The sequence below is a fragment of the Pelodiscus sinensis genome, chromosome 3 (genome assembly GCF_049634645.1).
Source record: "Pelodiscus sinensis isolate JC-2024 chromosome 3, ASM4963464v1, whole genome shotgun sequence".
NCBI classification, from domain to species: Eukaryota; Metazoa; Chordata; order Testudines; family Trionychidae; genus Pelodiscus; species Pelodiscus sinensis.
In genome coordinates, this window is record NC_134713.1 from 92,388,081 (window position 1) to 92,414,706 (window position 26,626).

Below are 26,626 nucleotides of genomic sequence, written 5' to 3' on the forward strand. Positions count from 1 at the left end.
TTGTGCTGCTGGCCTTGATCCCTTTCTTGCTTTTTGATTGGTTTATGTTTAGGGAAAGGGAATATGTTTCAATGTTTGCTTAGAGAGAAATACCCCCACAAACAGCAAAAAGTAATAGCAGGGAGTTTGTATACAGCTGTAAGAAATTAATGGTACAGTAGGTAAATGTTAGATTTATAGTCTTGATAGTGTATCTTACTTTATTAATGTAAATTACATCATAGAAATAATACAGACTCAGATACAAAGGTCTATTTTTTGCTTTTCAAAAATCATCAAGTACTGGGTAAATTAAGTTGTTTTTGAATAAGCAGTATGCCAAAATCTGTCCTCCACAAATCATCAAAATTAAGGCAGCTCCTGAAAGGAAATGTAAGAATATTCTGTATTAATATTACGGTTGGTATACACACATTAAAATAATACTTAAACTGATCTGATTTTTATAAATAATAATAATTAATGAGAGAGTAGTTTTTGTTACACACTTCTCTGGTAATACAAAGAAAGTGAAACTCCTCATTCCAGTGACTTTGCTTTTTTCATTTTGAAAATATTGATTTTTCTCTTTCGTTTCTAACAACGAGGCCTTTTATTTTCATCTTTTTGGCCTGATCACACAACTGACTCTGTATGGTCACTGGCATTTGCCTATGCAGAACCTGTTGCAGGTCCAGAATTTTGTCTCTTTACCGAGGATTTCAGTACAGCTCTGGATACTTGTTAACTGCTCCTGGCTTCCACAGGTTTTTCTAAATCTCAAAAGTAATGGATTCTCGTATAGGAGGCAGGCATCTCTATATACTGAAGTTGGTGTGAGTTTTGCCATTCATTTCAATGGGAGCAGGATATAAATCAGAACCCAGATCCGTCCTATTGCATTCCTGTTGACTTCATGCAGTTTTATGGATCTATTCACTGTATCAATGTGATTGATATTAATGTACATAAACTGAGCAGGATTTGGCCCTAGAATATAGATTTTAAGGCTTGGCAAACATGAGGTCTGAACTACTTGCCTTTTTAAAATAGTATCTATTAAATTGGGTAGGGAATATACATGTCACTATCTTTCTTGTTTGAACTATTAAGATGAGCTTTTCCCTGAGGTCACATTCAGGCAGGTTCAGGGTCTCTTCTCCCTTCCAAAGTCCTTTCTTTACTTAGGAAATTTACTCCAGCCTTTCAGTGTTCTCTTCTGGGGGAGGTATGTCTCCCAAAAAAGGATACATTCAATCTCTGAGTTGCCTAAAAAAACCCTCTGGTTTATATATGTCCATTGGGCACAATTGGACTTCCAGTCAGAGTTTACCTCTGCCTATGGTGATCAGCTTGTCCTGGTATGGTAAGTCTTTGGAAGCTGCAGAGATCTGTCAGCTGTTTCCCTCTCCTGTGCTATGATGACTCTTGAGATACATCTATTTCAGAGGCACAGCAGCTTTTTCCTCTTAATTACCATACCCGTGTATGACAAGCTTCTTCTTAAGCTTGCTTCCTGCAGCCAGAGCAGACCTGGCAGGAGGCCTATTTTGTAGTGGTTAAGTTCAGAGGACTTCATTAGACTTCTTATTGGGATGGGGGTGTCCCCCATTATACACCACACATACATTGGATAGAGAGGGAAATCTTATAACTGGAACTAGATGAGTAATGGGAGTTTCAATATTTTCACTGAATCAAAACAAGCTTATGTGTGTTTAAATATTTTTTGTTTAAAAAAATTAAAGGAACTTTGCAAACGAAAAGTCACTAGAAAAAACTAAAATGTTTCTTTTTGACATTTAGAAAGGGTGGTACTTTTTGTTTGTTTGTTTTTTGACCAAATGTTTGTGTCGCTGAATCTATATTTTATGCCAAAAATAGGTTTGATCAAAAAATTTCACTTATCTCCACTGTTTTATAAATACTAGGAATCCACGCAGTTTGTGACTATTTCACAGTTTTATAATTGACCAGTACCTAAAGCTGTCCACCAGTGCGGCATCAGAGGGAATTCAGACATAACTGTAAAATGAGAAAAAGTTACATCATACATTATTTTAGGGTTATTTCTTACATGAAGAAAACTGAGTCTTGCACATTAGATAAGCTTTGCTACTGTGAGACATCCCTTTGGAAGTTAAATAAGGTGTAATTATTTCCTGGATTAAGGGCTTATAATGTAAACTCTCTGAGGCAGAGACTGCCTCTTGTATAGTATCTAGTGCAGGGGGTCTCCAACCTTTTAAAGCATGAAATCCCTTTTTGAAATTAAGTGTAATTCAAGATCTACCTCAAACTCAAATACCCTGGCCCCACCTCCTTTGTGCCCCTTTTCTGAGGCCTCGCCCCTGCTCACTCCATCCTCCTTCCCTTCCTCTCCCATCCTCCCTCACTTTCAGTAGGCTGGGGCAGCAGGTTGGGGTGCAGGCTCTGGTCTTGGATTAAGGGATTTGGAGTGTGAGAGGGGCTCTGAGCTGAGTTTAGGGCAGGCAGTTGGGATACCAGAGGGGGTTCTAGGTGCAGGCTGTGGGAGGGTGTTTGGATGCAGAGTTGCTCAGGGCTAGGGCAGGGGTTTGGGGTGCAGGAGGAGGTTCATGACTGGGGTAGGGTTTCGGGACTTATATTTCTGCAGTAAAAATTAATAATAATAATAATAATAATTGAATTATTAATTGTATTTTCTTAATGAGGATTGAATAAAATGCATAAGATAACCATGGAAACCATCCTCCCTGGTAACTCCAATATGGTGCAGGGTTTTTGTAATTTTCCTTAACAGTAATTGTTTCTAAGGAAAGAGAAATTATTTAGCAGGATTAACAGGGCTATAAAACTGGAAGGATGGGATGAAAACCTTTAAAGGAAATATTACACCACCCTGATCCTGCAAGAAGGTATTCCAAGTGGAGCTTATTGCTGCAGAATCAAGGTTTTTTATTCAGCATATCAAGAAACTGATTCTAATGGTGAAGTCTGTTGATCTCTGGAACAATTTCTCATGGGAAATGGGGAAGTCTCATCCCTTAGGATATTTACAACCAAACTGGACAAGGCACACAAATAACTGGGAGAGGCAGATGATCTATGACTCCTTTCCTGTTTCTAAATTATAGGATAAAAATAGTAAGAATAATAGAATGGGTAGACAAATTCTCTATAAAAGCATTGTGATGGGATAAATAGACCCCACGTTGGCTCTGGCAAGGATGGGGTTAAACATATCTCCCAGTCAGCCATCCCTGCACTCTGCTAACAGAGATGGGTAGATCAGCAGGTGTTCCCACAAGTACAGTTGATGAGCCTCATTTGCAGAATGTAGCTCTTTTCTGCAGGGAAAGAGAGAGAGAGTGATTGACAAGTGACAAGGATGCTGGAGCAGAAAGTACGCTCTGCTTTCCTTGTGGCTCATTTCAGCTAAATCCCAACAACTTAGACCAGTGGTCACCAACCAGTAGATCGGGATCTACCGGTAGATCTTGGAACCTCTGACAGGGGATCCTAACTGGTTTGGCCAAGAGGTTATCAAGCCCAGTACTTCAACTGCCTCCCTACCCCCTGCCCTTTGGCTTGGAGATGTCTCCTCAGGAGCCTCTGCTTTCTGTGCAGGGCAGGAGAGGGAGAGGAGGGGTGCTGATGTCAAGGTGCCCCCTCTCCCACCCTGTATCCTATCTCCACAGAACAGAAGGGGGCACAGTAGGACTTGGGATAGAGTTTGCTGGCTGCTTTTGGGAGTAGTGCAGGGCCAGGACAGGGGTGAGCCTGCCTTAGCCCCACTGCACCACCACCCAGAAGGAGCCTGAGGTAAGCAGTGCCCAATTGGTGCCCACATCCTGAAATCCTGCCCCAGTCATGAACCCTTCCTGCATCCCAAGCCCCTGCCCTAGCCCCAAGCACGCCTGCATCCAAACACCCTCCCAGAGCCTGCACCTAGAACCCCCTCCTACATCCCAACTGTCTGCCCCAAGCTCAGCTCAGAGCCTCTCACCCGCCAAATCCTTTAATCCAAGACCACAGTCTGCAACCCAACCCTCTATCCCAGGTTGGTGAAAGTGAGGAGCAGCAAGTGAACTGGGGCAGGCCTCTGAGAAGGGGCACAAAGGAGGCGGGGGGGAAAGTATTTGGGTTTGAGGTAGATCTTGGATTGATTTAGAGCTTTTGTCATAGACTTGGCTGAGGCAAGTTTAAATTTTACACTGAATTATGGCTGAGGTATTTATATTTGAGCCTTAAAGGGATAGGACACTAAGGCTATGTCTAGACTGCAGGCTTCTTTCGAAAGAGGCTCTTTCGAAAGCATCTTTCGAAAGAGCCTCTTTCGAAAGATCGCGTCTAGACTGCAGGCGGATCTTTTGAAAGAGAAATCCGCTTTTTCGAAAGAGAGCACCCAGCGAGTCTGGATGCTCTCTTTCGAAGACGGCCTCTTTACATTGAAGAACGCCTTCTTTCGAAAGAGGAGCTTTCGAAAGAAGGCGTTCTTCCTCGTGAAATGAGGTTTACCGCCATCGAAAGAAAAGCCGCGTTCTTTCGAAATAATTTCGAAAGGACGCGGCTTGAGTCTGGACACAGGGGAAGTTTTTTCGGGAAAAGGCTACTTTTCCCGAAAAAACCCCTGAGTCTGGACACGGCCTAAGATTGAGGACCCACCAGGCTGAAACTGCCAACAGGTAAGCTTCTTTCCTTGGCTGCCCTGTTCCCAGTGAAACCTCCTGAAAACAATGTGAGATAATTTAACATTTGGAAATTGTTGCAACAAGATTTTTAAATGGCCGTAACTCATCTATATGTGCTGCTTCAATGCAAGAAAGATGAACATTTGATGGGAAAATCTGAAGTAAAGGGCAAAATTAGTTCAATAAATATAAGATCAATAGTATTTGACTAGCTTCTATTCAATGAATGGCACAGTTCATATACTTAATAACATGCTCACTTACCAGCTGAAGTTATGATAATATGAATAGCAGTAACAGTAATAGCATAGTCCCAAACCCATTCTTCCACAATCAGGACAAACAGCAGCCCACAAACAAAGTAGGTTATCTCCAATGAAATCAGAAGAACTATAAAGAAAAATAGGGTACTTACTCCAAATAGAGTTTTGAAAGGTTGGTTCACATCCTTCTCATAAATGGCAACTAGCATTTCTCATTTCTGAAGTTAACCCGTGGCCTGGTCTACCCTAAAAAAATAGGTGGGTAATTGCTGCATGTGGCAGCTATATTAGGAGGAGCAAAAATACTGTCAGGTTAATCCTAGGTGTGAGGTTTTTTTAGTTCCTTCCTATGCAGTGCAGTTGACAGGAGTCTAAATGTGAAGCAGTGACCTAGAAGGGAATGGCTCAATATTTCACTACTGAGCAAAAGTCCCTGTTACAAAAGATTCTTTTGGGGTGTGTTCTGGCCAAGTCTCAGTTCTCTAATAACAAAAAATGAAGTACAATCCACTGGCTTCCATTTATAATGTGGTTTTATAACTTGAATGTGCCTTTGTTTTCATGCTAAAATGGCACGGAACTATCGTCTATATCATAAGTAATGGTGGGTTTGTTTTTTAAACACCTTTGTATGCAATAGTGTCTGCTACAGATGAGCACACTTACGTGCCAATTCGACAGGGAGACATCACTAAGGAGGAACTGTACGGATAGACCTATCCCTTGGTGTCCTAACTGTCAATAAAAGAAAAAAAAGCTGTCTGTTAAGAAATCATCACTATGGGTATTATAAATGTAGTCTTGCCTCAGCAAAAATATTAGGAAAATGAAATGTGTTTTCAAGGAGCCGGTATTTCATCTTAAAGTAAATTAAGGCCCTGATCCTAAATATCCCAATGCATTTGGTTAACATTAAGCATGTGACTAGTGACACTGAAGTCAATGGAACTACTCACATGCATAAGTATTGCAAGATCTTTGTAGTTGGTACAGAACTTTCAAAGTATAATACCTTACTTTTCCATAGAATCATAGAATAGCTCGAGAGATCACCAAGTCCAATCTCCTGCCTTCCGGGCAGGACCAAGCACCTTTTTAAAGGGACACAGTCAATGTTTATCCTACCAGTACTGCAAGTAACAGTTAAGGTTATATGACAGAGAGTAGAGAAAAATATTTTTCTGTTTCTCTTCAGTTTAATTTGTGCATGTATATATTGTCACTTTCATTCTTTTCCTTACATAGTCAGTTATTTAATAGTTTCCACTATTGCTTGTGCAGCTGTTTCACGTAGCAGTGAGAGAGAGGAAAAATTAAAAATCAGGAAAAGGTGATTGTAGATTCACCCCAAAACTGGAAGATATAGTTGAGCAAGTAGAGTACCTGAAGCTACTGTTAACTCTTTTTTTTTCTTTAATTGACTAGACTTCAAGTTGATTGTGTCCCTTTAAATTTTACTAATCATTTTAATGCTCATGAAAATGGGAAACTAATTTGAGCCAGGCACAGTGCAGGGAAGTTCTGTATAAGCTTCCCTATAAAATACCTTAATCCATATGTGTAATCTCAGTTATCAGCTTTGGGCTTCTCTTTGGTCACAACTCACTTTAGTAATGTGCACAACTGAGGCCTGTCATAAAAAGAACAAGATCGCATTCATTTGTGATCTCAGTCGAACACTTGAATCTTATCTATCTTTGTGTCAACAGACCTTCAGTAGCTGCTGTTATCGTCTATTTCGCACTGTTCTGCTAACAGCTAAACACTTTCTAAACAGAAAAGAGACTACTGCCCTAACTAACACATTAGTCTCCCAGCCATATTTTAAAAGGGATCTTATTAGTGAGTTTAGGTAAGCCACTAGCTGGTAATACTTCATTGCTACCACGTGCTAGGCACATATATTGTGGTCAGTGATGCAATTTTTCTATATCTCATAGGCTGCGTCTAGGCTGGCAAGCTTTTCCGCAAAAGCAGCTGCTTTTGCGGAAAAACTTGCCAGCTGGCTACACTGGCCGCTTGAATTTCCGCAAGAACACTGACAATCTCATGTAAGATAGTCAGTGTTCTTGCGGAAATGCTATGCTGCTTCCGTTCGGGCAAAGCCCTCTTGAGCAAATGCTTTTGCGCAAGAGGGCTAGTGTAGACAATGCAGTATTGTTTTGCACAAAAAAGTGCCATTTTCACGATCGGGAATCGGGGCTTTCTTGTGTAAAACCGCGTCTAGATTGGCACAGACGCTTTTCCGCAAAAAGTGCTTTTGCGGAAAAGCGCCTGTGACAATCTAGACGCTCTTTTCCACAAATGCTTTTAACGGAAAAACTTTTCCATTAAAAGCATTTGCAGAAAATCATGCCAGTCTAGACATAGCCATAAAGTTTAAATGTTATCAGAACTTGAGAAAATCAAAAAAAGAGCCATAACTTGAAGAAATATAGTCTTTTTACCAAGAATTGGCAGAAAGCTTCTAAATACAATTTATAATGCAAACGTGTTCAAAACAGTACCATTTTGGAAATTTGGAGAAATATTTAGCCCTAGGTGACATACTGTATGAATTTTCCCATGCTTTATGGCTATAGTCACATGACAATATGAGCTTGTTTATACTATGTTCCAGTGTTGTCATGTGGATTATGCTAGGTGGGTTTGTATAAATGTAGCAGAAGCATGAGTTCAGGGAGATGCTGTAGTACCCCCAGGTTTTGTGAGGGGGTCCCAGCTGATGGCCCTGCATCTGGGGCTCTGCTCCTAGTTCTGCTCCTGGTCCCACCTGCTGCTGATGCTGGGCCTGGAACTCTGCTCCTGGCCCCATGCTTGTACTTTGTTCCCACCCCCAACTGTAGTTCCAGTCTCAGCACCCTTATCCTTGTTTGTGTCCCTCTTCTCCTACTGGAGCCATTGCCTGGTCCTGGACCCAGCTCTGGAAAGAGGGGGCTTGGACAGAGGTAAGGAGGGGTGTGAGATGAGTTTGGGGAACCACTGGTTTCAGCACCCCTTTGGGCGGCAGGGAAGGGACGTTGCCTTCCCTGGTGCTCCTGTCAGCTGCCCACCGGACAACTGAGCGTGATGTCCTCTGCTTCCTTGGAAACCCCACTGCTTCCTCCGCACCATCCTACACCCCCTGAAGGTCCCAGATGCTCACTGCATCCCTCCTCCTGTGGGCAGAGCAATGAGGAGTGAGACAGAGAACTGGTGGACTGAGGAGGCTCGTCTGGGTGCTGGGAAGGGGATTGAGAGTGATGGTGTGTCAGGAGGGCCAGCAGCTCAGCCCAATGTGGTTGGAATGTGTGGGCCAGGGGTTCTCCAGTTTGGGGGCCTCCTTATGGCTTTTTCTTTTATTGACGGGGGCATAGGGTTGGGCTCCAGCATGTGGGGACAGTCTTGGGCAGAAGGATCAGGGGCAGTGACCTTGCTTTCCCAAAATAGGTGTTCACCCACCGCCCATGAGTACCCCCACTGTAAAAAGTGTTCAAGTGTCTCTGCAAGAGCCATGAAACAACAAATGTGTGGAATGCAGCCTTCAGCAACAGTTCTCCACAAACTCACACATCTACCACAAAGTACATGCCTCCAGATGCTGCTGCTGTCCAAGATAGTATAAAAGATGTGACTGAAAGAACAACAGATTCTTTTAACACAGAATCTGGAGCAAGGCCAGACAACATATAGTCACTTGTGAGTATTGCAAGTGCAATGTTCGCTGTGCCCCCACCTGAAATTGCAGAAGATTTGAGCATACTAAGAGAGAATGGCACACAAGAAATGGAGCAGTTTTTAATAGTAGGCTGCAAAGGTGTGCGAGAGACCTCCTTGATCCCATAAAAAGGCATAATCTCAATTTGGTCATTTCAACAAAACGATTGATCAAAGGAAGCACAAGTTATTGATTTCCACATATTCAGCAAGCTATTAGCTCTTGCCTGGTCCAGAGATGTTGACATATAGGATTTAATTATATGTGAATCGGCATCTGTTCTGTTTCCATCTACAGCTTGGTCAGATCACTATGAAAGACCCAAAAGAGTAGCATGATGTCTTGTCTGGAGAAAAATCTCTCAATGGTTGAGCTATCAACAGACAATGAGCTAACATTAGCTATAACTGACGGTGTGCTGCATCTACCTAACACTGACAAGAGCAAAACTTTTGGGGAGCTGTCAAATCTGGTGCCGAATATTATCCTTGGACTAATGTGTCAATGCACTGTTGTTCATGGTGACAATTATGTAAATGATAATTCATCCAATGTGATGAGAGTGCCTGGCGAGGCCATGTCCGAACACAAGAAGTTCAGAACTCTATTACCATTAACAAAGCAATGCTTGAAGATGACATCAAATACACAGCACAAATCAAACATCGCAAACTTTCTCCTCCCAGTGACTGGATTGTGAAATGTGACCAAAGACTTCTATGTGGTCATTTTGCTGGTGGGTTTCACAACATTGCATAAACAGTGAAAGTAGCACCTGGCAATTGCTCTGCAGTACCAGAACTCAATGCTAGGAAGCACATTTACAGACCAGTGGTCTTTTATTTTGGGTCTGCACATCCTAAACTCATAACTCCGATCATCTGAAGAAGTGGGCTGTGCCCACGAAAGCTCATGATACCATCTACATGTTTTGTTAGTCTATAAAGTGCTACCAGATCTTTTGGGGTTTTTTAAGTTTATAGTCTTATATGTTATTCATGCAAAGCAAATATTTAAATTAAATAGAATGTTAATGTGGAGCTTGGACACCAACATTGCATTCATTTGTGGGGTGGATGAATTCTCTTTCAAAACTGTTGCTGGTCAAAGGAAGCGTGGCAATGGACCTGGGAAGAGACTTTAGCAGTCTTATGCTGCCAGACATTGGTGCTGAAGGTTTCAGGGTCATGGGAAGCAAGAGATGGCTGAAGACAACAGTTGAGTACAGAGTGCAGCACTCACAGAGAATCTGAAACCTCTTAGGAGCAGTGTATCTCAGCCAGAGAAAGAGACTAAGGCAATCTGTGTTTCACTGATGTCTTGACGGTACTGTGATAAGAAGGAAGCATATCTGGACAACAAGAGCTTTAAATTGTTTGCTAAGAACAAAACTGGCGAGAAACTAATATCAACAATGGGATCTTCCATGCATCACCTGAATTGTGCAATTTATCCATCATGTATGTAGCCATGCAAACAGATCGGTATCTTCAAGTGTCCCCTGTCAGCAACAGATAAGTGATAGGCAGCATTGAGCATCTTGTTCCTAATACAGTCCTGCTATCCCCTGCTCTACAAGCTGTCATCACCTTTGTGGAGCAGGGCTGTGATAATACCTGTGAAACAGGGAGATGCAAATGCCACAAGAAGGCTTTGAGGTTGTCCAAGGTATACAACAGTGCAGTAACAAGGGTGGCAACAGAGTACTGAACACATCCAGGGCAGGTTCTGAGGAGGAGTAGAAATGTTTCAACAATCTGCTACGTTCTGTGTCTATTTTCTGGGTAAATATAGCTTGAAGCACTGTTGCATTACACATTCAGGACCTCATAGTTACACTTAGAGGTTACATAAGAGTACCTGGTTATATTTTTGTTATTCACACGATAGTCATACAAGATGTTCTACTGCCCTTCCATTTAGAGTCATTACTGTTACATAAATAGTTAACATGTACTGTCATTATATTCAGTGATAATTACAATTTTACCACATGTTTTCTACTTATGCCCCCAGCAGAGGAAATAACATCAAAAATACAGGATTTATAGTTGGAAGTAAGGCATTATTATCTGGATAATTTAATTAAAATAGCAGATAGAATAGAATGATTTGAGAAGGTTTTCTACAAATAATGATAAATATTTTGATGTAGTAAATGGTATAAACAAGCTCATACAGTCATATAACTATAGATTTTTGCTTTAACCAAAGGCAAAAGAGTATGGGGTAATGCATAAAATATATTGTTTGGGATTAAATAATTCCAAAGCTTTCCAAAACAGTACTATTTTGAGTACATCATTGCATTATCATTGTATTTTAGAAGCTTTGATCATTTTGGTCAAAATTAAACCAGTTCTTTGAGCGATGACCTTTTTTGTGATTATATTGATTTTTTCCGACTGAAAGCCAATAATGTTCACTTTACACATTACATGATATAGAAAAACTGCACCACTTTTGGCATCTATATCCATCCTTATGATGACCATTACGTATGTGCCTAACATGTGGTAGCAATGACATTTTTCTAACTGATGGGTTAACCTTTAGTGCCCAAAATGGGTCCAGGCTGGTTGACTATATTGTACAACCAGCTTAATATATCTTCAATATATCTTGTTGAGCACTGTACATGTGAAGTCTGGTAACAAACTAATGTTATAATTTAAATACAAATTCTATCAATCAGTTTGAGATTCAGTATTTACATTGGCATTGTGTACATGAAAACTAATTCAATCCATTTTTCTCCTAATCTAAATATTTTTTACATTTAAAATCAAATCAATAATAGTACTGAACAAGCATCCCTTCACTTTCTATCCCTGTTAGAGGTTAAGATTATGATCTAAATGATTTATATTTGAACAGCTCTAATTCCAGTGTAGTTTTCCTTTTGCAACATGGAGTCCAAACCTGCTGACGCTTAATTTATGTAAATGCTTCTTTTTTCTCCTACAGACAGTAATGGCTTGGAAAGGGTCACTGTCTTTAAGATCTTGGATAAATATGTACAGTGATTTGTATTAGCTCAAACTATACTTTATTCTCGATTTAATATATTGCATTGCCATTGGACAAAATCCTGAAGTCTTATCTTACTTTGTATTCACTCCTTGCACTGAAAAAAATCACCATTTATGTCAACGAGGTTTATGTGATTTAATAATTTGTTTTATTATTTAGAAGGCCTTATTAGTAGCTGAGTTGAATATGGATTATAGGAAGCTTTGCTATAGTAGAGATTAAATTTAGTAATGTCGTCTTCATGGTAGAACAATTGGTTTCAATTGAGAGATGCAAATTGGGAAGAAGAGAGAAATGGAAAAGACTAGCAATGAGTAAAATTATGTCTGCAATACCAAGTTTTGCCAACAGAACTTGTCAACATCCAAAAGTCAACAAAAGAAAAATTGCCATAGGGTGTTCACACTTACTCCCTCTGTCAACAGATCAGTTCACACTGGGAGCACCATCATTGACAGTGTAAGTAATGTACTGTAGGTATGTATCCCACAGTGCCGTGTTGTGGAAAGGCAGAGCTGATCTCTGTGCATCTTGGGATTCCCTCTGAATTCTCCCACAGCCTCCTCAGCTACTGGGAGCAGTATTATGTATAGCTCAGTGAGCTCCCTGTGCTGAGGAATGTCAAAACAACACAGCAGCCTGTCCTCCTCCCCCTGCAGCAGCAGTCTGCCTGCCCCTGTGTTCCTAGTGCAGGGCAGAACAGAAGCAGTCCAATTATTTGCTCTTTGTTTGTTCCCCAAACAAAGCAGCTCACTCAGCTCTCAGATACTTCCCAGAGCTTTGAAAGACAAGGGGTGCATGACTTCAGGGCAGCAGAAATCAAAGCAGAGCAGAGCCATCAGGGCAGGCATTGAGGATATTGGCAGAAGCCAGCTCTGTCTACAGTGGCTCTTTGTCAACAACAAAGGGAGGGGAAAAGAAAAAAGTCTTTCACGGGGTGGAAGTTTTTTGTCACCGAAACTAGGTATTTTTCCCACCAAAAGTCCCATTGCGGTGTGTATGCTCTCACCATTTTATCACCAAAAAGGCAGGTTTTCATGACAAAACTTTGCACTGTAGACAAAGCCTAAGAAGACAAGAAATATCTTAATGTATAGTGATACCCTGTTGAAGAGCTATGGAGAGATGAGCAAACACTTCATGTTCAATACAATTAAAACATCATTAAAAATATTGAAGCTAGGTGGAAAGGCATTATTAAAATATCTTGCGATACTTTGTACATATACATGCAGGGAGAGGAAGCTGGGTTTATGGGTACAAACAGTCTATTTTCTTACTTCTACAAAAACGAAAACAAAATCAAGTTACCTAAATAATTTGGATTTATCCATGAGGGATTTGTCTTAAAATCAAAAGGTGCCAAACCATCCAACATTTCCAATCTGTGGAGATTTAAAAAAAAATCATTTGCAAACCTTTGCATACACTACCAATGTTAATTCATTTACAGTCCCAGTTAACGCATTGCTAAATGTAGCTTACTCTATGAGCTCTTTTAAATAAGATTCCAAATTGAATAAGCTGGGATGGAAAAATTCACAAGTATCTGTGGTTTACTGCTACTGTGAGTTGTGGGTTTGCCTTCCCATGCTGTCTATGGTCTTCACTCTGATTTAATATCAATTTGACATCCCAAGCATTCTTAATGACTTTCTGAAGCAATGCAACTTATCTTTCTGGCAACCACAAAAAACACCTTTATTTGAAAAACTTGTAACCTTTCCCTTAGTGCTCAGGTATTCAATAAATATAAGTCAACTGATGTGATAAAAAATGAAGAAATTTGAGCCACACAGGCAACTAAAACATTTTTTTGTGTCCACGTCCTAATTTGTTCAATGAAAGTTCAAGCCATCTGATGCTTAAAACTGTGTTTACAACATAACTGAGAACATATTCTAGACTTCTCCCTCTCCGCTGCTCCTCCAGCTTGTAAATCATAAATGTCCCATTTATGTTTAGGCATATTAATTATAAATGCTAGAAATTCATACCTGAATGCTGTGAAACAAATGCTTAGGACTATGTAGTACACAGCGTAGAAAACTACTACACATATCAACAGGTTCAGCAGCACAATCTGTAAAGAAAAAATGAAATTAAACTTACCTTCTTTTCTGCATTTGCCAGGTGGAGTGCGTAGGAGAAAGAAAGAGCCTGAAGCATGGGCTTGTGTAAGGCCTGAGGCGTGAACCAAAGTGAGTAAAAGTTATACAATGAGAAACAAGCAAAACCTGTCAAAAGCAGATGTTTGCCTGCAGGTCCATGTCAGGGACATGAACTCGGCATTAGTACCGCTGGCACTGCTAAAACACATAGAACATGTAAATGCATTCCAACAGGGCTATACAAGGACACCCCAACCTAGCACACAATAGAATAGTTTGACAAAAGCAATGAATCGTGATATTTTATCTGAAACATTAGGAGTGAAAGCACAATCACAGGTGGTGAATAGGAATGTTTTGGCAGAAAGTAAAAGAGGAGGTAACAAACAAGTCATGAAATGTGTAAGATGACATAAGATGTGTATCACAGATTGTTTGTCTATAAATGAGGGGGTACCTTGACTTGACTTTTTGTCCAGCCAAAAGGGCAGTGATGAATCTCTGTCACTGACAGGTGAGTCCATTCTCATGGGCGCACATTATTCGTGTCCTTATAGTCTACCAAGTGCTATTACTATGTTTAATATACAGTAAACCTGTCTTGGGTCCCTTATTTGATTCTGTGGTCTTTGGGGTCAAGTATCAGAGGGGTAGCTGTGTTAGTCTGCATCTGACAAAGTGGGTCTTTGCCCACGAAAGCTTATGTTCCAATACATCTGTTAGTTTATAAGGTGCCACAGGACTCCTTGTCGCTTCTGTGGTCTTTGGGGCTCTCTCAGAGTCTGCTGTGTAGGCTACTTGCACAAAGTCATTGCAGCACACAGGAGGAGCGCGCACACGCATCTGAATGATTATCATTGGACAGAGAAAGATGCCTGCCAGGACATCACACCTATGATTTCTGACAGCCACAAAGTGCCATGAAATGATGCTAGGTTTCTAACTAATATTTTGTGTAATGTTTGAGGAGAAAGAAGTACTTGGGTAGGATTTTTGAGCTCATCTTATATAAAGTTCTGAAGTAAATGACACAGTGTTATTGTTCTGTGTTTCTTAAACCAACCAACCCTAAAACTTATCCATGTTTTCATATTTTAAAAGAAATGTGCAGTGTAGTGTACATTACTTTGTTGTTATGTATCCACAGATGAACTGCTAGAACTAGATATAATCAAAATGGCAGATGAAGAGCACGTTTCCTGGCAGTTAATGATCCGCAGGAAGTGTTAAGAGCCTAAGAAGATCCAGTAGCTTAATCAAGTCCAGTTATTAAACTCCAGGAAATACCCTCCCTGTAATTGCCATCATGAAGTGTATGCAAATATACACATAGAAAACCGTACAGTATTAATGCTTTTATCCTGTCGTTATGTCTAGAGCTCCATGTGGTGCTACTATATAGTTTTGCTGATAAGGACACAGACTGCTTTTTAAGTAGACGTTTTAAGAGAGGTAATTTGTATATCAAAAAAAAATAATTTTAAACCCTTACTGAGGCAATTTGTAAAAAAAAAAAATCAAGTTTTAGAAAGCAACCATTTTCTAATGGTCTAAGCCAGGGGTGGGCAATGGGGCCTCCATGGGCCAGATCCGACCTATCAAGCCAGTGGATCCAGGCTACAGCCCCCCTGCCACTACAATCCCAGGCCACTTGAGACCTGGGGACAAGGATGTGCACAAAGTCTTCTCCCCACACTAAGGGTGCGTGGCATCAGAGGGAACCAATAGCAGGGTGGATGCAGGGGGCAAGAGACTTCTCATGCTTCCCCTCCCCTACGTCCTGATTGGCCTGGTGGTTGGAGAGGGGAGAGCGTGAGGTCTCCTCCTGCTGTGGTGCCTAGAGGGAACTGCTAGCTGTTTTAAAACAGCTGGTGATTCTCTTGATGGGGGGGAGACTTTATGGGCTCTCCTACCCCCAGGCCAATCAGGGTCTGTGGGAAGGGGACCACAAGAAGTCTCCTAGCCCCACCCCTTCCACCCGAGGCCCTGCCCCTTCCAGGGCAGCCTAGTGTCACTTTGAAGTGGCCCCTTTTAAAAAATATTGCCCACCTCTGATCTAAGCAAAAGCCTGGAAAAAAAAGAAGATGGTTGAATTGTATTCCATGCTTTGTTACAGACTTCCTGAGATATCTTGGGGCGATGCCTCAATTTTACAGATGAGGATAACATGCATCACAGCAGAGTTCTGAGGCAATGTGCTTAAAGTGTCTTAAGATCCTTTGGTGAAAGCTGCCCTAGACATGTACAGTATCATAATTCATAGATTAAAAGGCTAGAAGGGACCATTGCAATCTAGTCTGACTTTCCAGATAACACAGGCAATAAGACTTCCTTGAATTAATTGCTGGAGATCTGACCACGGTTTTATTGCTCTATGTCCCTCCCTTTCCTTTTTTTTAAGTAGCTTCTTTCCTCTCATTCTTGATTACCCCTTTCAGATTTACCAGCACCACATACCCATTTCAGTTTTATTCTTTCCCCTAACTCTCCCATTTTCATCTGTGTATCCCATTGCCTCTCCTCAGCTCCTTCCCAGCACGTTCTCTTAGTCCTGTGATATCCAACATCCTAGCCACTGACCACATGTGGCTATTGGCCAGTCGAGTGTGGCTAGTTTGCTATTACACTTTAGTGGCTATTGCTTCAGAATTGGTTGGATACCACGGCCTTATTCTCTGCAGTTCCTGGTCTCTTTCTTACTTCCTTCACACAGGCGAATCATTCCCTTCCTAGGCATCTAACTCTTTTTTCCTCGTGTGCTTCATCCCCTCCTCTATCTCTGGAGAGTAAATATATGTGCATGTTTAATGCTTCCACATGGTCAGGTGCCTGGTTGCCTTTTTCTAGCTCTTGCTCTCTGGCAGCTCTTGCATTGTGCAAGAAGTGAGACAGGTACAGAGTGGAAGCAGCAGATGAGTGCAAGAGGAGAAGGCAACTGACACCCATCTACCTGCCTTGTAGCTAGAATGACGGATGAAAGTCTGTACCAAGATTTTTCTTCCATTGCAGTCAAAGACCCATACAAAAACAAAAGGGACATTAGAGCACTGAGTGTTTTTTGGTATTTGCAAGTAGTAATTTGTAAAGATCTGTAGGCATTTGCAGTTTGGTAAATTCCAGTCATTATTTTCATATTAGTAGGCAGGACACAGATTTCATGCTCTGTGCCTAATTCTTCACTGCTTTGCACCTTGGTAACCATTTACACCTGTGCAAAGTGACCGTGAAATACTAAAATTCTGGTAGCATTTTACACCCATTTTACATAGTGGTAAATGATTTCACAAGGTGCCAGGTGATGGAAAATGAGGCCCTCAGCAAAATCCCTTTATCAGGAGCTGTCATCTTCCTTGAAGGCAGATTGATATCAATCCTACTGGGAACAATAGGAGATGATGTTGCTTTGTTAGCCTTTAGGCTATGTCTACACTGGAAAGTTTTGGCAAGGAAAGTAATGTTGACACGCAAAAGTTGCCAAATCATGTTTACACTGCCACCCTCTGTCAACATAGCATGGCCAAATTTTTAGCTCCCCCATTGACAGAAAGATGCATCCCACAGTGCCTGGCATCACCTTCAGTCGCTAGGCACCATGGGAATGTGAAATGCAGTGCAAGGCATTTTAGGAATGTGAAAAACATCCTATCAGCCACCTCCTTCCTTCACAACTCTCCCAGGGCTTGCAGCTTTTGTGCCATTTGAAACTGCCCAGTTTTTGCTGCACACTCCAGCATCTGCTGTGAGAAATGATGGACCTCAGACGTCTCTCCTATGCTGTGGTCAGTATATTGTCAGAGGAAGAAGACTTGGAGGAAGATGATAGTGTGAGTGACACAAACAGCAGCAACTTGGCATTACGTTTGTCTGTCACAAAGCATCTGTGCAGAGTAGACTGTCACTGCTGGGTTAGGGAAACCAGCACTGAGTGGTGGGATTGCATTGCCATGCAGGTGTGGGATGAAGAGCAGTGGTTACAGAATTTTAGGATGCATAAAGAAACCTTCCAGGAGCTGTGCGCTGAGCTGGTCCCTGACTACATAACAAGGACATCCAATTGAGAACTGCTCTCTCAGTAGGGAGGTGTGTTGTGATTGCTTTGTAGAAGCTTGCGACTCCCAGTTGCTACCATTCCGTTGCAAATTAGTTTGGAGTGGGGAAGTCTATTGTCAGGACAGCACTTATGCAAGTGTGCAAGGCAATAAATTGCATTGTGCGGTGTAGGGCTGTGACTCGGGGAAATGTGGATGACAGAGTGGCTGGCTTTGCAGAAATGAGCTTAGCAAACTGTGGTGGGAGAATGGAAGGCACACACGTTCCCATTGTAGCGCCACCTCACCTTGCCACAGAGTGCATCACTTGGAAGAGATACTTCTCCCTGGTGCATCAGGCACTTGTGGATCACTGTGGGTGTTTCACAGACATAAATGCAGGGTGGTCTGGAAAGGTGCATGATGCAGGCATCTTCTGGAACAGTGGCCTGTACAGAAAGCTGCAGGCTGGGACTTTCTTTCCAGGACAGAAAATTACTTTGGGGGATGTGGAAATGCCAATAGAGATACTCAGTGACCCAGATTATCCCTTATAGCCCTGGCTCATGAAGCCTTACACAGGGCACATGGACACCAGTAAGGAGAGGTTTAACAATAGGCTAAGTCAAAGCCACATGGCTGTCCAATCTGCCCCAAGGTGATGGCCACATGCTGTGGCTTACATAATTTCTGTGAGAGTCAGGGTGAAGCATTTGCCCATGGGTGGAGGACTGAGGCACAGCGCCTGGACACACAGTTTGAACAGCCAGGCACTCGGTGCTGTCAAAGGAGCCCATAGGGCGGCCATCAACATCAGGGAAGCTCTGAGGACAGTGAGGGGCAATGGCATTCATGTGTATTGGGATTGCTTCTCTGCCTCATCCACTACTCATCCTGAGCGAAGCATTCCCATGAAACCAAGGGATGTTACAGGTTTCCCCAGAGGCCAGAGCGATTGGTATGGATTGTGTCACACAAACCTGGGCTCTGCTTCTGGATGCAAGCAGGGGGCGCCCTGCTCCTTATGCGGACCAACTCGGTGCCACCTTGGTACCACTGGCACAGATGGAGGAATGTTTGGGAGGGTGTTGTACCACAGGAGTGGGGAAACAGCAGCCCTGGCATGGAATCTCTATGAGGAAATTAATAAGTACCTCGGGAAAAGCTTCGACACCATCTTCCAGCAAGATTCTATTGATATCTCTGTGTGCATCCATGCCCTGCTTAGCCATAACACTGAGCCAGGCAGGGCTTAGCCAGCTCATAAAAATACAGCCACTGGTCGCCGCCCCACCCCCCACTCCCGCTGCGATAGAGCATCTCACCCTTGCTTCATGCTCCATGTCCAGCTGCTGCTGAGACTCAGCATGAGCCTCGGGACTTAAGAATAGTTCCTGACTGCCAGCTATACCAGGTAACCCTTGCAATGATACCCTCCTTGTTGTCCACCTCTACCTCTTCATCAAGAGCTTCTTCCTCCAGGTTAAGTCCTGTTTCTGCTGACTCTATGCCATGGGAAGCATCTACAGGGTTTTTGGCTCTGGACATGAGACTCCCACCCAGGATTGTGTCCTGTTTTTTATAAAAATGGCATGTCTTGGGTGCACCACCAGACCAGTGGTTTGCCTCCTTCACCTTGTGGTATGACTGCTGGAGTTCTTTTATCTTGACTCTGCTTTGCAGGGTGTCTTATAGGCTTGAGAAATATGACCATACACGTCCCAGTTCATATGGGTCACTTGCAGTTATGATAGCACCGTTTCTTCACTCCAACAAACAGATAAGATCCAAAAGCAAGCGAGCATTTGGAGTGATAATCACCTCGATTCCCTGAGAAGATACCATGAGGAGCATTCCACAATGAGCCAGCAAGAAGGAAATGGATTTTAATGTTCTTGGGCCTTACAAAGGGTGGGCCACATTTCTGTAATCTGTTTACCTTTTTACCTGCTGAAGAGCAGCAGAGTTCAAAGCATAAGCCAGAGTAGCTAACTGGACATTGTGGAAAACATCCTGGAGTTCAATAAACTCAAAAAGCCTACTGTAGTACACATTGCATGATTGTCGACAGTAAAATGGAAAGAAGAGACAAAAGTCCCTTGCAGAGGTGGACAAATTTGTTGCCAAAAATGGGCATTTTTCATAACTTTGGCTGCTTTGTGCTTATCCAGAGTGGCATATGGCAGCCAGCAGAGTATTCTGGTAAATCTGGCACTGACAGTTTTGTTAGGGTTGTTTGCTCTTTAAACCCACAATCCCAAGTTTTGTACTTGAGCTGGTCAGAAATGTTTTCCCCACTGAAAATGTCTGTTTGATTTGCTGACAAAAGCCCAGACGTTTTGAGGAAAGGAGACACTTTCCATGAACATTTCCATTTTGTCCGAAACAAAATTTTCTACTGGAGGGCAGGGAAATTTTTGACCAACCTTAGTTGACATGATATGCACAGTTAAAAACACACACACACAACCTTAACTCTGTCTTATAAGGACAACAGAGTGAAAAACCTGAACAAAAGTCTGTCTTTAAAGTTCAATTCAATCTAATCAGTGACTGCAAAAACTACTATAAACTACTTCTAATTTCATGGTTATTGCATGTTATCTCGAGAGGGAAGATTCGGGGTGAGGGGAGGGAGCAGGTTGGGTGCTTTAAATTTGCATTTCAGTACCTTAATATGTTTGAATTTCTTTTAAATTTAACTTTTAACTCTGAATTAAATATTTGGTAACAGCTGGCTAATGTGTTCAGCGCTAAGTAGTTATTCTGTTTCTGAAAGCTCATTTCTATGAGACCCACAAATGGCACACATTCTTGATCCCAATTTAAAACACAAACACACTGGTGTAAGTTATTTCCATTGGGTAAGTCTGCTGGAGAATTTAGCCCCATCTATCCCTACCTTTTAGATAGATGGCTAGATTCTGGGGCAGGGATTACAGCTTCATCTGTGTCTGGTACCATTCCAGTCCCTACAAACTAATGGTATGCTGTATAGGGTTTGAAATGAAGGAATGAAGAGGGAAATATGATTTCCCTTTTTATTTATTGGACTCAGTACGGTGTAGATCATGCCTGATAGACATTTATCTAACCTACTCTTAAATATCTCCAGAGATGGAGATTCCACAACCTCCCTAGGCAATTTATTCCAGTGTTTAACCACCCTGGGTACGTCTACACTACAACGTTAATTCGAACTAACTTAGTTCGAATTAGTTAATTCGAACTAAGCTAATTCGAACTAACGGATCCAGACTAAAAAACTAGTTCGAATTAGCGTTTTGCTAATTCGAACTAGCATGTCTACAAAGAGTGGACCCTGAACAGAGGTTAAGGATGGCTGGAAGCAGTGCTGGCAGGGCATCAGATGAGGATTTAGAGCGTGGAGCTGCTGTCTCAGGCTAGCCGAGGGCTGTGCTTAAAGGGACCCAACCCCCACCCTGGACAGACAGTTCTCAGGGTTCCCCGCTTGCAAAGCAGTCCTGGCTTGTAGTGCCCCGAGTGCCCACACTGGGCATATCACAGCACTCGGCCATCAGACCGGCTGCAATTGCCACAGGCTGCCATCTGGGAGGAGGGGGCAATTGGGGGGCTGCAGGAGAACTTCCACCCCGAGAAGCCCAAAGAGCCAGCCCAGTCCTCCCCATCGGGGGCTCGTACCCCAATCCTCCCTCACATCCTTCCACTTACCCTTCCCTAGCCCCCTTCCTGATGTACAAAATAAAGAAAACGTGTGTTCAAAAACAGAATCACTCTTTATTGAACAAAACTGGGGGAGACTGGGAAAAGGAGGTGGGAAAGGGGAAGAGAGAGGTTGGGAGAGGGGAGGGCAACTAAAATGATCAGGGGTTTGGAACAGGTCCCATATGAGGAGAGGTTAAAGAGACTGGGACTTTTCAGCTTAGAGAAGAGGAGATGGAGGGGGGATATGATAGAGGTCTATAAAAGCAAGAGTGGTGTGGAGAGGGTGCATCAAGAAAAGTTCTTCATTAGTTCCCATAATAGAAGGACTAGAGGACACCAAAGGAAAGGAATGGGTAGCAGGCTTCAAAGTAGTAACAGAAAGTTCTTCTTCACAAAGCAAAGAGTCAACCTGTGGAACTCCTTGCTGCAGGAGGCTGTGAAGGCTAGAACTGGAACAGAGTTTAAAGGGAAGTGAGATCAAGTCATAGAGGTTGGGTCCATGGAGTGGTATTAGCCAGGGGGTAGGAGCGGTGTCCCTGCCCAAAGTTTGTGGAAGGCTGGAGAGGGATGGCACGAGACAAATGGCTTGGTCACTGTCTTCGGTCCATCCCCTCCAGGATCCCTAGAGTTGGCCGCTGTCGGCAGACAGGCTACTGGGCTAGATGGACCTTTGGTCTGACCCAGGACGGCCATTGTAAGCTCAGGGCTCAGGGTCGGGGGTCTCAGTGGACCCCCTTGATTCTCTTGCACACCTGCTCCTGGGTGGCCAGGCTGGCAGCTCTCCTGCCCAAGCCGGCCACTTTCCTGTGCCTAGTGCGGAGATCGTGGACAAGGTCCACGATCTCCGCACTAGCCCAGGCGGGTGCCCGCCTCTTGCTGTCCCGGGCAAGCTCCTGGGAGCCGCCAGCCTGGTCCCGGGAAGAGGGGGAGGGCTGGGGGGCATTGGGTGGGTGGCTCGATCCGTGCCAGGTGCAGGGTCTGCTGGCTGGGTGCTGGCAGGCTTGCACCTGGCACGGGCACCATAGCCAGCCCGTGCTCCTTTAAGGAGTCTGGGGCCGGGAGGGGGGCAGTAGAGTTTCCCTGGTGTTGGCCAGAGTGGCCACCAGGGAAACCTGGGGAGGGCTAGCCTCCCACTAGTTTGAATTAAGGGGCTACACACCCCTTAATTCAAACTAGCTAGTTCGAACTAGGCTTAATCCTCGTGGAATGAGGATTACCTAGTTCGAACTAAGCGCTCCGCTAGTTCGAATTAAATTCGAACTAACGGAGCGCTAGTGTAGTGCCTATGAAAGTTAGTTCAAACTAACGTCCGTTAGTTTGAACTAACTTTGTAGTGTAGACATATCCCCTGACAGTTAGGAAGTTTTTCCTAATGTCCAACCTAAACCTCCCTTGCTGCAGTTAAAGCCCATTGCTTCTTGTTCTAGTCTCAGAGGCCAAGATGAACAAGTTTTCTCCCTCCTCCTTATGACACCCTTTTAGACACCTGAAAACTGCTATCATATCCCCCCTCAATATTCTATTTTCCAAAATAAAAAAACCCAATTCTTTCAGGCTTCCTTCATAGGTCATGTTCTCTAGACCTTTAATAATTTTTGTTGCTCTTCTCTGGATCCTCTCCAATTTCTCCATCTTTCTTGAAATGCGGAGCCCAGAACTGGACACAATACTCCAACTGAGGCCTAACCAGCACAGAGTAGAGCGGAAGAATGACTTCTCGTGTCTTGCTCACAACACACCTGTTAATGCATCCCAGAATCATGTTTGCTTTTTTTGCCACAGCATCACACTGCTGACTCATATTCAGCTTCTGGTCCACTATAACCCCTAGATCTCTTTCTGCCATACTTCCTAGACTGTCGCTTCCCATTCAGTATGTGTGAAACTGATTGTTCCTTCCTAAGTGGAACACTGTGCATTTGTCTTTATTAAACTTCATCCTGTTTACCTCAGACCATTTCCCCAATTTGTCCAGATCATTTTGAATTATGACTCTATCCTCCAGAGCAGTCTTGGTATCATCTGCAAACTTGGCATTATCATGCAAGACCGTATCAAATGCCTTGCTAAAGTCTAGGTATACCAAGTCCACCGCTTCTCCCTTATCCACAAGATTTGTTAACCTATCAAAGAAAGTTATCAGATTGGTTTGACATGATTTGTTCTTTACAAATCCATGCTGGCTGTTCCCTATCACCATACCATTCTCCAAGTGTTTGCAGATAATTTCCTTAATTATTTGCTCCATTATCTTTCCTGGCACAGAAGTTAAACTGACTGGTCTATAATTTCCTGGGTTGTTCTTATTTCCCTTTTTATAGATGGGCACTATATTTGTCCTTTTCCAGTGTTCTGGAATCTCTCCTGTCTTCCATGATTTTCCAAAGATGATAGCGAAAGGCTCAGATACCTCCTCTATCATCTTCTTGAGTATTCTAGGGTCCATTTCATCAGGCCCTGGTGACTTGCAGGCATCTAATTTTCTAGGTGATTTTTAACTTATTCTTTTTTTATTTCATCTTCTATACCTACTCCCTTCCCACTAGCATTCATTATGTTAGGCATTCCTTCATCAGACTTCTCGGTGAAGTCCAAAAGAAAGAAGTCGTTAAGCATCTCTGCCATTTCCAAGTTTCCTGTTACTGTTTCTCCCTTCTCACTGAGTAATGGGCCTACCCTGTCCTTGAAGAAGAATAAGAGCTGACTTGATTATCCCTGGGGAGAAAAAAGTAGGTACTGAAGGATTCTTCAACTTAGTGGAGAAAGGCATAACAAGAATCAGTGTGTGGGAGCTGAAGCCAGACAAATTCAAATTGGAAATAAGGCACACATTTTTAAGAATTAGAGTGATTACCCATTGGAATGAACTAGCCAAGGAAAATAGTGGATTTTCTAACTCCTTGATGTGTACCCATCAAGACTGGATGCTTGTTTGAATTTATGCTTTACAAGAAGCAATGGACTTAATTTGCAGCAAGGGAGGTTTAGGTTGGACACTAGGAAAAACTTCCTATCTGTCAGGGTGGTTAACCACTGGAATAAATTGCCTACGGGCGTTGTGGAATCTCCATCACTGGACATATTTAATAGCAGGTTGGACAGACATCTATCAGGGATGAACTTGTTCCTGTCATGAGGGCAGAGAACTAGGCTTGATGATCTCTTGAGGTATCTTCCAGTTCTGTGATTCTCTTGGTCAACACAGTTTATTAAACTCAATATAAATGGATGGAATCCTATGGCTTCTGATATTCAGAAGACCAGATTATCTAATGATCCCTTTTGACCTTAAAATCTATGAATATTTGAATTTCAAAGTACTACAGAATATATCTTAGAGCAGAGGTTCTCAGACTGTGGTCTGCAGATACCCAGTGATCTGCAGCTCCATTCACATGGTCTGCGGATAGTTCTCTCTAAGGTGCATGCCTGGGCAGCCACATATGAGAGAATTAAGGATTATCCACCTAATTAGCATAGCCACACAGGAGTGAGAAACACATTTTGTTTCCCAGCCATAGCTCACTGGGTTCTGGGATGGGAGTAGAGAGAGAAAGTATACCACCCCTTTCCCAGCCCAGCTTGGTGGCTACCACAGGAGAGGAGAGACACCCTCCCCTTCTTCCCAGCCGCAGCTTGTTAGATGCTGCAGAGAGGGAGAGACAGCGCTGCTCAAACTGTTGCTAAAACATAATGGAAGTCATGTGTCCAGACAAGTGATTTTCATTACATTTGGGGAGAGGTATGGAAACCACTAAGGTCAAGACTTTGTTGGTAGAGTCCTGGCTCTCAAGAGTACTCCCATTGACTGTTAAGTAGCAAGGAGCACTAGGTTAGGTGGGGGTGCTGTTAAGTGTTTTGTAAAATAAAGACCATATTTGTAAGCTCTTTGAAGCAGGATCTGTCCTCAGAATCCAAGGTATGTGTTAACGTACTCCAGGTATTATAAAAACTCATTGAGTCCACTGAATTTTTGAGTACTGATATTAAAATATGAATTGTGTGTTTTTATTTTTAGAACAAAAATGTTAATTACATTTTTTATGTATAGTGCTTTTTTCCAAAGCACTTTACAATAGTTAGCTAATAGTACCTGTTAAGTGGTCTGCCTGAGCCCTCACCAATTTTCAAGTGTTTCATGAAAATAAAAGTTTGAGAACCACTGTCTTAGAGAACAATCCTGTACTGGCAGAATCATGGGCAACAAGAACTTAACATTTTTTACTTCTGTTTTAAACTTTTATAATTCTTCTATCAATTCCTAAAGAGAGAGCAAAATAAAGCATGTGGTCAGGTACATATAGCTTTTCCTCCAAAAACTAACATAGTGCAGTAGGACAAAAAGTAAACCCATCATGTCTGCAAAAGCTTGAAGTGTTGTTTCCCCATCTTTTATAATTTTGTGCCCCAGATAAGGTCAAAAATAATCTCATCCCCTCCCAACCAACCAACAAAACAGACAAATAAAATTCCTTCATCATCTGCAATCTGGGACTGAAAGCGTAATGTCTCACTCCTATTCATTGGTCCTTCTCCAAATTAAAGTTGGCTAAATATTCATTATGCTCTGGTCAGTTCCATGTAGTCCTCCAACTTTGGCTTAAATATAATAGTAAGAGACTTCACCATGGTATCTAGAAATCTATCCATTGTGCTAGAAAAAACAAAAATCCCCTCTCCCAAGTATAACCTTTAGTACAAATTGGTGGATGTTGTTTACATTGCACTTAACCAATTAGATATGCATTTCATGGCAGTCTCTACCTTTGTGTTAGCAGCTGAATTAGGATGGCATTACATCTTATCTGCAGATGCAAGGTTGTATTATAACGAAATCTGCGATACAAGGGGAGGAGACCTGGCAGTGATTGAAAATATCAGCTCTGGAGAAAGATGTGAGCTGATGAAATATTAACTTTTAGATATCATAGATTAAATTCTGGCCCTAATGAATTTCCTGACAAATTGGCACCTGTTGGGGCATTTATGTGCACCCGCCGAGTGACCAGGGCCAGCCCAAGCCATTCTTGCGCCCTGGCACCAGGTGCCTGGCGCTTGCATGGTCCCCGCCCCCAGGCGCTTGGCAGCCCAACAGGTTGGGGACCACCTTGGATTATGTGTAAGTAGGCTAGAGAAATGCATTGCATAGATGCCA

The 26,626-nt window shown here is 42.6% G+C and overlaps 1 protein-coding gene across 1 annotated transcript; it reads right to left on the reverse strand.

The window, feature by feature from the left end:
* TMEM244 (transmembrane protein 244) lies at window positions 1-26,121 on the reverse strand. Its single transcript, XM_075923163.1, is given in 7 exon segments — window positions 1-360; window positions 1,960-2,004; window positions 4,917-5,042; window positions 12,957-13,030; window positions 13,643-13,728; window positions 25,986-26,039; window positions 26,041-26,121. Coding segments are annotated over 7 exon segments (561 nt in total). The 3' UTR covers window positions 1-265.
* Between the last annotated feature and the right edge of the window lie 505 nt (window positions 26,122-26,626).